General features: G+C 39.8%; 1 protein-coding gene across 1 annotated transcript in view; it reads right to left on the bottom strand.

The window, feature by feature from the left end:
* Window positions 1–10,415, bottom strand: part of LOC109465751 (protein numb homolog) — a 27,939-nt gene extending 17,524 nt beyond the window's left edge. The window contains 2 exon segments of the mRNA XM_019763175.1: window positions 337–489; window positions 10,283–10,415. Of these exon segments, the coding sequence (XP_019618734.1) occupies window positions 337–462 (126 nt within the window). The 5' untranslated portion in view covers window positions 463–489; window positions 10,283–10,415.
* Between the last annotated feature and the right edge of the window lie 2,046 nt (window positions 10,416–12,461).

Genomic DNA, 12,461 nt, shown 5'->3' with positions numbered 1-12,461 from the left:
ATGCGCATGGTTACTTGAACAACTCTAATGCTATGCCCATTTACATGTCTGCTTGCGGCTTCATTAGTGCCAGTATGGTGATGTGCTCAAGATAAACTGGGACAACCCAACAAGACGTGCCATGTGTTTCAATCTCATAGTCATACAGTACTGCCTGCTAAACAATGTGACAGAATCTGACTAAATGTGACCTGAAAAAAAAATGTTTGGAAAGACATCACACTGTTGGGAAAGTATCAAATTTTACTCAAAAAAATGTTGGAACTTAAACAATAACTTCATACTTGTACTGTCTACATTTAAAAGTTTGACAAAGATGACTGGAGCCAGGCCCACCTTGACATGGAAGTTACAGGTTCCACTCCGTACGGCCTTCTCGTCTGCTTCCCACTGGTGAGGCTTGCTGCACTCTGGAACATGCGGCTCCTTTGACCGCCGAAAACTCTTCCGCAAACGGTTCATCTTTGTTTTGTCTGGTCAAATGGTTTTCTGTGATAAACAATACAAAAGAATACTTATTACATGTACTATTCACAGCTTGTATTATATTGTACAGAAAACAATTTCATCAATTTTCCCTGGTCCTCAACACATCTTTACCTTTCATAAATGGATGCCACAAACCTTGACATACATCTGAACAAGTATGTCTAAGACAAGTCCTCTCTGGAATTGCCTCCTTTCCAAGAAGGCAGAGCTCTAATAGTAATACCCTCCAATAAAACTCAGCAACACTGAAATCATGTGCTTTATGCATTTGGCAGTTCTTGACCCAGAAATGTTGGTTGTTTGATGTTGGCCTTTACGAGGGAAAGGTCAAAATTGGTTTCAATTGACATGCTTTTTTTCTATGTTGCTGAAGAAACACACATCCGTAGGCTGATGATTCCAGCACCACAGAATTCATGTACAGCAGAAAAACTTCCAGACCAACACGCAAAGTAGTTTCTGTTAATAACATTCTGTTAACCAGTTTTTAAAGCTGTTCCCACCAGGATGCTTATTTAAGACAATGGTTAAGAAACCTGTTTCTCGACCTAAGTTGTGTCCAATATCATACAAGATATATTTGAAGTAGAAAAGAAATACATTATAACATTGTACATGTAGTAAGTATTGTCAGCTAGTATATGATGGAAAAGTCATATTGAGCAACCATGGCTAAAATGGTAAAGGCGATGTCCCTAAATACTTCACCAGTGCATAATGATGACACACAGCTCTAACCTGTGCCCTACATACCTCTACTTAGCTGGGCATCTGCAAGATAACATCAAAATTGCAGATGTTATCTGTAGATATGAATGAACCAAGTGTACAGTACTGTACATGTAGTTGGATGAACTTTTATGAAATCTTCACAAAATACACTGAATGTCTATACGTAGGTTTGCACTGTATATAGTATGATCAACTCTTAATTAACAATACGACATTGTAACTTGCCAGACATACTCAAATCCATGCACACCAGCTAACTTTCAAAGATGCACTTACTGATAGCATGGAATTGTTGAATCGAGGGAAAGGTTGAATATCACAGGTAAGATCTCCCACTGGACTGGCATATTGATAATTCTATTCTGAAAGGTCAGGATGCAGTGGCCTCTAAGAACTATGCGCAGTACAAGTACTCACGTGTGTAGTCATTTCATCAACAAAGGGAGCTGACATTTAAAATTCATAAGACTGAAGGAATACATCGTTTCTGAGAATCTGACCCTTCCGCTGTAGCAAAACTGGTGAGCGTTGTGTGATGCCCAAGTATGGTATAACCCCAAGGCAATGCCACAGGCCACCAACATAGCATCACTGGATCATATCTCAAGGAGTGTGGCAATGTCTATTGAAGGCTAGCCTGGTGACCATTCTCTAAAGGCTGGCTTTCCAGTGTTTCTGCCCCAGTGTCTCTGCACAGGTCTTTAGTTACTCTTATTGAACTGGGCACATTCTAGTGCTGTTGAGATAATGGAGAGCCATAACAGTCTGTTTACCAGGCTAATTGAAAGCATTCACTATAGCTCTATTTTAGAATATACCGACTGAAGTAGTCTAGGGTCATAAGGGCAACAGTAGCCTTTGGCAACATGGGAGTATTTACTGTTATCTATACTGGAGTACCTTGCTCCTATGATGTCTGAGATAGCCTCCATGGCAGACTCAACGCCTCAAGGGAGTTTTACTTATGTGGCTTCTTTGCTGAATACACTAATGCCTAATCTGATAGCTGTTGTTTTCTCAGCAATGCCCTTCAAACATAATCAAGCATCATTTATCATATATTTACATAATTTCATATACAAATGTACATTAATACACAGCTTGATAACTTGGATGAGTAGTTATCACTGCTGTGAAAAAATGCTGCATTGCTCGAGTCCTGACACTAAATACAAACCTCTATTTAGCATTTTAGGGCTATTACAATTTTTAACTTCACATGGGAGCAATAAGGAATAAATTTCTTAAGATTATACAACTTACAAGAATCTTTTATCACTTACCCTCTGTACTGTGCCCAATGGTATAGACCTTATGCAATGTTGACATTTAAGGTATTTGATCAAGCTGAGGCTGAGCTGTGTAATAACAAAACATCTCTCTCCTGTTTTAAGAAACTGATCTTGTCCTTGATTCCAGGAAAATGTTTGTAGTTCCTGGATCAGACTAATTAGGCCAACTGACCCGTCAGACTGCAGCTCCCTGAAGTGCAGTGGCATTAGACATCACATTTCTGCTGCTACCCTGACACAACCGAGTGGGCTGGTAATGAAAGAGCTGGAGGGCACACTGTCTGCATCTGCAATGTGTACCCGAAGGGGCTTGGCTTGTATTTTGATATAATATGATGTCCCAACATTATGATACATTATAAATCATTGCATTTTTTGTGTTTGTTAGTTATATAATAGAGGAATTCTGAGGCAGAAATAAAGAGAGAACATTCACGGGCAATGAATAATATAGGGTAGAAAATCTGAGTTTGGCTAGAATCTTTCAGACCTGTGATAGCCATATAGTTAGAACAAAATTATTCATGTATGGACGTCAAATAACATTGAGAGCTCAAGTCAAAAAGTAAAGGGCACAACCACATTGCCAGAATGTACAGCCTGTGTGAAACCTGGATTTTCGCTGCATGTTTGGTCAACATTCGGAATATTGCTCATTTCAGGTGATATAATTTCCGACACAATATTTGAAAAATATAGACAGGGTGTCATCCTTTAATATGCAAATACAACATTAAATGAGACATTCGTCTAAAGTGCTATGCACAACACAGGCAGGCCTAGTTAGGCTAGTATGTTCTGCTGACATGCTAACACCAAGATTCATTCAAATGTACATGAATAATACCTGATTTCCAATGCATAATTACAAAAGGCATGATAACATCATATACACAATATACATGTACAGCCAAACCTTTAGAACTGATCATGTCCACATAAGGAGTACATTGTACCTGGTCAATGTGACCAATATTTGGTGGTCCTTGGATATTTTTTTTTTGCATTGACACAGAATCCTGTCTGTAGTGCAGTGACCACCTGTCTACATACACCAGTTGAGTGATCTTCTTTGGCAGTTTTGATTAATATATTGTTAAACCCATTTCATCATTCTTGGCAGTATAATGTATACTTTCAAATAAACAGAATTGAACCCAGATCAGATCCGGTTACATGGTGGATCGAGTCTACTCTACAAAGAATAAAGGTAAACCTCTGCTGTTGTGTTACTGTGACCCTTCACCTTTCACTGCCACACATTCCAAGGCCACCATGTCCTGGCAGCAAGAGTTGGCAGACCCTCAACAGCCCGTCAGCAGATCGTTAACCTGGCTGACAGGGCTTCAGGTGGTGCCATGGTGACACACCTGCGCTGACATTGAGGGGGACAAATGCGTGTGCTTAATTATTCATGCTATGATGTCATCAGAATTACTCATATGTCTGGAATCCTACCCACTCACGCTGTGGGACTAATACACAGCCTTCCAGGTGACTGTAACTGTAAGGGGAAAAGGCATATGAAAACAACTATCAACTTAAACTTCAGGTCTAACACACTTCTTCAGCTTCAAACTAACCAGCAGAACTTTGTTAAACACTTTTAATTTTTATACATATTCTAAGAAAGGAAGGCTTTGTATAGCAGTTAGGAAGAGCTTTAACCGGCTCACCTGTAAATACTGATTTGAACCTTAATACTGTTGAACTTGAGAAACCGCCAACCGGGGAAATCAAGGAAACCCTGGAATCTTAAAGTAACACAGACTTAAGCTCCTGTGCTTTGTTTGAACAGAAGGGCTCACTTCAAATTCTTATTTACAGCAAATTGTTACCTGCAAGCAGACAAGGCTAGGTATGTTTTTCTCCACCTATCAAGAGGACCTGGAGCAAGACTTCCTTTTTGGCATGAGACAGGCCTGAGTAACTGAGTAAGTGCAGATATCACCTATAAACCCTGTTTGTGTGGCCTGAAGGGAACAGTATCATTACCATGACCTCACTGTATTCCAACACAGTTTTATCACCCTGTCCAATCCGTCATTAGCCAAACACGAGCAACAGTGTACTACCAAGGAGGTTTAAAATCAAACCTCCTTGGTACTACCGACTCAGGATCATGTACCTTGATATTGTAGAAAATAATATATAACCAACTTGCCATTTTTGTAAGCTAAAAAAAAGGCTTCGTATATTGTCAATCACCTGTTCAAATGGTATCACCCCTTCAAATGCTGATACCATTAGCCCTGTTACCATGCCAAGGTTACCCTAGGGTTATATGCATGAAATGCTACAGAGGACATTCACTGCATACAAAGCACTACCTGAAGTGTGAACGGCAGACAACAAAAATCATTTCACATTAACTAGCCAACACCTAGGGATACAGAGGGAAGAAACTACAGAACTATTGCCTTTTCAATGCCATTGTAATTTGAATGCTGAAAGACAATTTTCAGTTAAGGATAGCTTCACTGACGCCATTGATATTGACATATACATGTATGCATGTATGAATGAATGAATATATACATGGCATCCTATACTGTAAGCATAGGATCAAGCAATCCTATTTTTTTCACTTTAAGTATAGGAATGATGAAGATGAATTAGGCCCATCTTTAAAACAAGAGAGGGGGACATTGCTAGTCTGGATATCAGTCCAGTTACAGTTGGTCAGATTTGCTCCACTAGTATTACCAAACTAGCGTACAGCTGCAAGAGGAGAGAGTACCCAGCTGGCTAGAGCCTTCTACTACATAAATGTACAATCACTGAATGAGAACCACAGAGGAAACACCAAAGGTACAGTGTACTTCATAACTACACAAACATCCTTGAAACAATGTGATTTATCAAACTAGTCCTAACAGACCTTCCATTCAAGGTTACCACATGCCCCTGTGGCTCCTGTAGTTCAATAACACATCTATGTTGTCTCTTCACCAGTCAGCTGACCAGTCTTGTGGGATCCCCAACAGTGTCAACACTGTGGTGTGTGCCTGCCCCATGATGCTCATGTTTGCTCCCTCCTTCTTTTGTCTCTTTACTGTCTGGTAGTTGACACCTGCTGGTTATGGTTAGAAGTGTGCTTTATCATACCATGGAGGTAGAAAAATGCCTCCATGATCATACATTTCTGTTTTGCATATTAGATGACAGTAAAGCAGGGCTAACTAGACATGATGAATTATTGCTGAAAATTGCTCTATGGCACTGGCTGACAATAACAACTTTTTATCATCTATTTACTGGTCCAAAAGTTAAAATTTAACAGTCCATTAAATCAAACTCAATGCTTCATTTTTTAGTTCTGCACAAAATATGAAGTTGATGAACATTAAATGAACAGGTTGGGTTTTTTTTTACATAATACAAATACCTTCACTCCAATAGTGCCCATCCCATTACCAATGGTGTTATACTGCTACCTGTAAATGATCTTGTCAGTAAAAGAGAGGACAACTGCCAAAATTAACTGCCTGAGAAATTGAATGTTATCACTAGTTGGAAAACTAGCCTAGCCTCAGACTTGCTCAGTTTATTTTGTCTTGTACTAGAACAATTAAAACAACAAAACAGCATTCCTTGTATTTCTAATCACCATGAGTCTATTTTGCACAATAGGACAACTTTGAACAGACTAGCAAACTGTCTACTCATTTGCATTTTGACCTTGAGTTGTCATTGACTACCCGAGAAATTTCATTTCACACAGAACACTGGCCTAAACCTGATGGTGTCTTCTAGGACTCCTAGGACTCAGTAGGAGATTGAGGATATTGGCCACTAACATCACCAATTAAGAACCATGTAACTTCTGAATCAGCCTAGACAGTTTTCCTGTTGATACCAACATTGCACATAAAGTGGTCATATCCTTCTTCCTAGAGGTCCTACAGGAAGAAATATAGAGCATATCCATACAATAGGATCTCTGCTCATTGTATTACTATTATATTGTATCAAAAACTGCACTGAGAATCATCTATCTATGGGTTGTTTGACCTAAGACTGGGTCATGCAAAATAACCCAAATAACCTATTGTCTAGAGGATACTGGAGCATTGTAAGAACACTAATTGGTTATAGTAATTAGCTTAGTACTGCTCTCCTGCATCTTTCAGGTGGCTTAGCTCTCGTTAATCTACATGTTTATTGATAATTCTGAGTCAATACCTTGTCACTGACAGAAATGACCACAAAGTAATAGACTTTTGTTCTTTAAAACTTTTTATGTACTGGAATCCCGTGCGATATTGACTTGCAGTTGCTTGTTTCTAGAACTAGATCATGTGCAGACATTATACACTAGACTGTGTCTCCTCCTTTAGACTCTAAAAACAACTGCCAAGTGAGCCTTGAATAAAAGAAGAAAAACCATGAAGCCATGGTACCAAACTCAGACTGCTGTCTGTGTCTGAATCTGCCTGTCCAATAATTGGAGCTATCAGCCTTTCTTCCTAAATCTTCATTTGCAGAGCCATGCCAGGATGGTGATATTGAGTGATAGTATACGTTGAAGCTATTTCATGCTTCAGCAAGAACTCTATGTATAAATTACATGTATTTTCAAGCCCTGGTAACATGGTTAACATTGATATGATTTTCCAGGTTCTGCATGAATTTGGGATCTTCATAAAAATTCAACATCATTTTTTTACATGTATCATGATATCAGTGCTTATTTCATTACACATACATGTAATTATGTGTACTACTAACTACATTGTATACAGTATATAAAACATTAATGTGATTATGTCATGTACTTCGTGGTCCGTTATAACTTTGGTTAATATATAACTACATGCATGCCGTTATTGCCTTTCAAACATTGAATCCTTTACTCATATGATATGAACTGAAGACGTAAGTAACCAAAAGACACATGGCTCAAGGGCTGCCTCAATTACTCATGGAAGCAGGCTAAAAATGCCAGATAACCATCCTGGCTTGTGAAGTTATAACAAGTTTGCTCTGCTCATGTTTTGTAGCATGTGGCATATACCAATCAGCTGACATACAGTGTTTATGTTCAAATGCTCCAAAAATAAACAACTTGCCCCCTCAGAAGCAGAAGGAACCACACTCCATCAGAGCTGTAGGGAACCAAGCACAAAGCTCTGGAATTTCCCTAACATATGCTTTACATCTCTGTCTTTTGTAGGTTCATACCAACTTGGACAGTCAAACTTTCAAAGGAAATGAAAAAAATCCATCAAGGCCCCTGTTGTTTGATCTAGTTGACCTATGAATTACGACTATGGCTCCCTGTGCTCATGCTTGTAATTGAAACATTTATAACAGTCACCTTCTTTTTTCAATTACAAAGTGGAAACTGCAATCCCAGTGGGCTAAGGGCAGCCACATATGCATACCTACAGAAGAGATAAAAATTCCCCTGCCTTTTTTGACATCAATTTTAGTGATGAAATTTGTTAAACCAGTATGTTGAATGACATAAGTCCCTCTCTAGCCTTGTACAAGTTTTAGTCACAAATTGAGGTGATATGGAAATATTTCATGCATTTTGCAGCAATGACAAGGTTGACAGCATTTATCTTTAATATCTTAATAATATATGTTGCACTCCTGGCATAACAATGTAGTACTAGCACTCTGGTTTTTATGAAGGCTCCATATATTACTGATAAGCTGCTAACAAATAGAGACTTCAAAATGCAACCACATAAACCCTGGGTAAGTTGCCAGGATAAGTATGGATATCATATTAGTCTTTGGATGGGCCAAGCACACATTAGAAGGTTGAAACACATTCACAAGCATGACACAAAATAGCATATTTGTAACTGTCACAACATCACTAATAAACTGTGTATCACTCAGTCACATACATTTTATACATGGAGAACATGCTGTGTTCCTGATGGAATATTGTTAAACTGTTAGTTGTTACTAATCCTGTATACTGTTACTTCTCAATTCCCAGCAATATCTAGAAGTTAAATTTTAAGGGTGTGAAATTTCAGACCACAGAAATGCAGCCATGCCTGGGGTATTTACTTCTAAAACATTCACCCATCTGTTACACGCTGTACTGGCCCTGCTTCAGTTCAAATGTTTGCCTAACCACTGTATCTTCAGCTCAGCCAACACTGCTCATGAATGCCTTGAGGTGAAACTACAGATACATGCTGTCTGCTAACATTCATAGTCAAAACCAAAACAAAACATTTTGTTTTGCCGAACACGCTGACCACTGATAGGCCTGTGTATAAAATGAGGATGTAAAATACAACCTTTTAAAGGGTGATGACACAGGTGTCATGACTGATCAGGTAATGTACCATTAAGAATTTGTCATTTCTAGAGGAATGAACTACTAATTATCATTTTAATGTATTAATCACCAAGTTGTACACAAATAACACATTATATCATGTGCGTTTCCAGGGATGCTTGGTCAGTGGCTGTGTAAATGCAACTCACTTGTTTCTTTATCAACTATATTGTAACATTATTAAACATACCTACCTTTCAGGCTACATGGCACACAAAGCACAACAACGTCTGATGCAACATTGCAGCTAGTAGTCTGGTCTGTCAAGACCTTTAAATTTGAAACTTGGTCACTTTGTCATACCAACATGTTGGCATACAATTGGCTTAGCAATTATCTCACTAAGTTAATGATACATAATTACCACAGTCTAGTATTTATGGACTATTCAGTCCTGGAGAGACAATTTCCCACTGACATGACTGATGACAAAAATATATGTTCACATCTTGTTTACATTTGAGTGAGTTCAGCAGGTGGGCTTACAGATGCTCCTGCAGGAAGTGAGGTCATCCCTTGGTACCTCACACAATTGGGTCTGATTCGTCTCTGGCTGTATACATAGTAAAGTAAGACAACAGATAGGGTATCTCTGTAGAGAGTTGCAAAGTCCATCGAAAGAATAAACACCGAACTGGTTACAAACACACAACCACACCCTGGTTATCCCCGGTGTCTGCGGTGCCCACTTGTGTATGTGTAATCAGTGGAGGAATTTGCAGTGATCTGCTGATATCTACAGGTAATGATTCATACCTGCGGCATGAACGTGGGCTGGTAGAGATAGAGATTTCAGACACATAACTGAATGTACAGTACAGTAAATCGGCTCGTAACCCCTCCCAAACTCAGACATTTTTAACTACATCGCCTTAGAGGGTTCCCACATCTCTGGCCTAGTTGGGAGGGGGGCATTTTCGACAACAGGAGATTTTAGATTTAGAACATCTCTGGTGAAGTCGAGGAACAGTAAGGACTTCAATCGACCGAACAGCCAACTAGTCTAGTACCATATATATTGTCAACAATGCAAGTCCGTCTGTCTCAAAATGTGTGACAGAAAAGAAACAAATGCTGCATTCACCAGAACGATCGACCGCTTGGGACAGAAACATGGCGGCGAGTTGCCCCAGACGCAAAATTCGCGTGCGAAAAGCACGATTTATATCTATTCACACTCACCTTTTCACAAAATCACTCCCTCTGTATGCTTCCAGGTACTTCTTCCTTCTTCAGTATCAAACACAGGGATTAGCTCCAACGACAACAATGACTAGACACCCATATTCAGCGGTACCACAGCGTTCATGTACAGCCGGCTGACCGACGTGTGTATCGACTTTCAGGCAGCCTACCGCACACCGATCTGCGCCTGCATCCAACTACACGATAAAATCTCCCGCTTTGTCTCGATCCCACCACACAACACAACCCAGGATGAGACAAAACGCTTCCTTACTTTTTCTCTGAACCTACGGGAGATTCTCAAAGCCGATGAAATGAAGTTTAAAGTCCTGGAATGGAAGTTTAGCGCACAGCCGCTGGCGAACGGATGCTGCTGGTTTTATGCAAATTTTGAATTTCCGAAGGGCATGTGACGCTTTCGGACGCTACCATTCCATAGGGGTGGTCAAGGTCTTTAAATTTCTTACATAGGCAACAATACGACGGACATGGGGATTCATGATTCAGGAAAATAGGCCAAATTGGAAAAATGAAATTTCAAAAGATATGAATGACTGCACTTGACCACAACAATTATCAAACATGGGTCCAAAATGAATATAGCAGGCCAGCTGCAAGTACTTTGGCTTCCTGACTCCTCTGGCAAATTTAGACCCCAGAGGATTCTGGAGGAGATTAAACCATGATGAGGCATTATGTAATGCAAAAACGTCACACGTCAACGGCTTCTGTGCCATAAAGGGTTGTCTTTTCTCTAGACTGATCACCCTTCTGTCTTTTTGGGGAAGGAATTCAAAGAGCAAAATATTCTAATGTTATCCTCACCTAAACTTTCACGCATCAGAGATAGAAGATCATAGAACAGGAAATGTACAATCAAACACACAAATCTGTTGATTGTCTTCGTCAGAAGGACTATGAAATTGTCTCGCCGGAGTTTGGGGAACTGCGGATTTTGCAATATAACTCTGGAAGGCATGATTCGACGTCCATGATTTTTGGCAGGCAGATTACCGCTGTTGAGGCCAAAGTCAAGTACAAGTTTCGGCTTCGTGGGGGGTCCGTGCGTCACGTTAGTGCACCTTTTGTGTTTGTGGCTTGTTAGCAAGATAACTCAAGTATTTGTAAAATGTTGATTATAATTCTTGGTGTGGTGCTTACTATTGGTAGGACCAAGGTTAAGTTCGTTACTGAGCTTCGTGGGGGTTTTGTTGTGACTACAGGGGGCATTTTGTTAATTTTTCTTGTGAGCAGGATAACTTTTGTATGTGTGGATGGAAGTTAATGAAATTTGATAGGCATATTACTGTCGTGGTCTCCAAGATTGAGTTCAAAGATGAGAGTCGTGGAGGTCGTTATGTCCCCGTAATAGGACCTTTTGTGTTTAGAAGTACGTCCCCCACCTACATCTGCTTGGAGACAGCCGACAGCTGGATATAGGCGGGGAACCCCATTATGGGATGGGATCAAATGACGTTACATTGAGGGATTGTACTATAACTTCAGCAGGGGGAGGATATGTTGGACATATGTCAGGTTAATTTCTACGGCCACACCAAGTAATTGCTATGGATGACGTCCACTGGAGACCTTAAATTTAATTACCTTAAATTTAAGGCAAGCGCGCAATAAAAACACGAAGGGCCGAAAAACGAGGTGCCTAGATTTGGAATATACTAACTGTAGAAGTACAAATGTTAGGACACAAAGAACACAAGAAACAAGTCTTCTATTTGTCATAAAGACAAATTAACAAAACAGCAGTAGTCACCCTGTTCTGATTCTTTCCTTTATAACATCTTCTCTTATTATATTTTGCGGCGCTGTCGTGACACTTTCAACACAGTAAGAATTTCTTGAACGTTTTTTTTTCCAGTAACAGTCCAAACTCAAATAACGTGGGGGGGGGCTAACACGGGTGACGACGCATCTGTATAATCTGCGACAAACCGTTTCAGGGTGTTCTGTACCATAAAAATAGTACAGAGATTCTTTTGGTCTTTAGACCAAATTGATTATTAAAAAGAGTGAAGAATACGCATGTTAATTTCTCTAGAACGATGTACCTCTGACGAAGATATGAGATCTCCGACCTCTAGTTTTATTGTTGTTTGGGGATTGCCCCCCAGGGTGCATTGAAAACCGCCCTTCATGGGCGATATGTTTCTCTGGTCAAATAAACAATAAACAAACAAACAAACAAACCTGAGGTCCGTTCAGCAGGTCGATGTACCCATCAGCCAGGAGTGCGACAGGTGACAGCCTGCGGGTCTCCGTGTCGTCATCCAGACTCTCGATCACCAGCATCTCGTAGTTCAGATCGTGACAAAGGTGACCATGAAGCTCGTCATTGTTGACACATTGCGGAGTTCAATGATACCTGCGTACAGAAATCAAAACATGTAAATAAATATATATCCATCCGACTACAAGGAAGTGTTTCTTGACATATA

The sequence above is a fragment of the Branchiostoma belcheri genome, unplaced genomic scaffold (assembly GCF_001625305.1).
Source record: "Branchiostoma belcheri isolate BF01 breed outbred unplaced genomic scaffold, Haploidv18h27 scaffold157, whole genome shotgun sequence".
Taxonomy (NCBI): Eukaryota; Metazoa; Chordata; class Leptocardii; order Amphioxiformes; family Branchiostomatidae; genus Branchiostoma; species Branchiostoma belcheri.
This window is presented reverse-complemented; position numbering and strand designations above follow the sequence as displayed.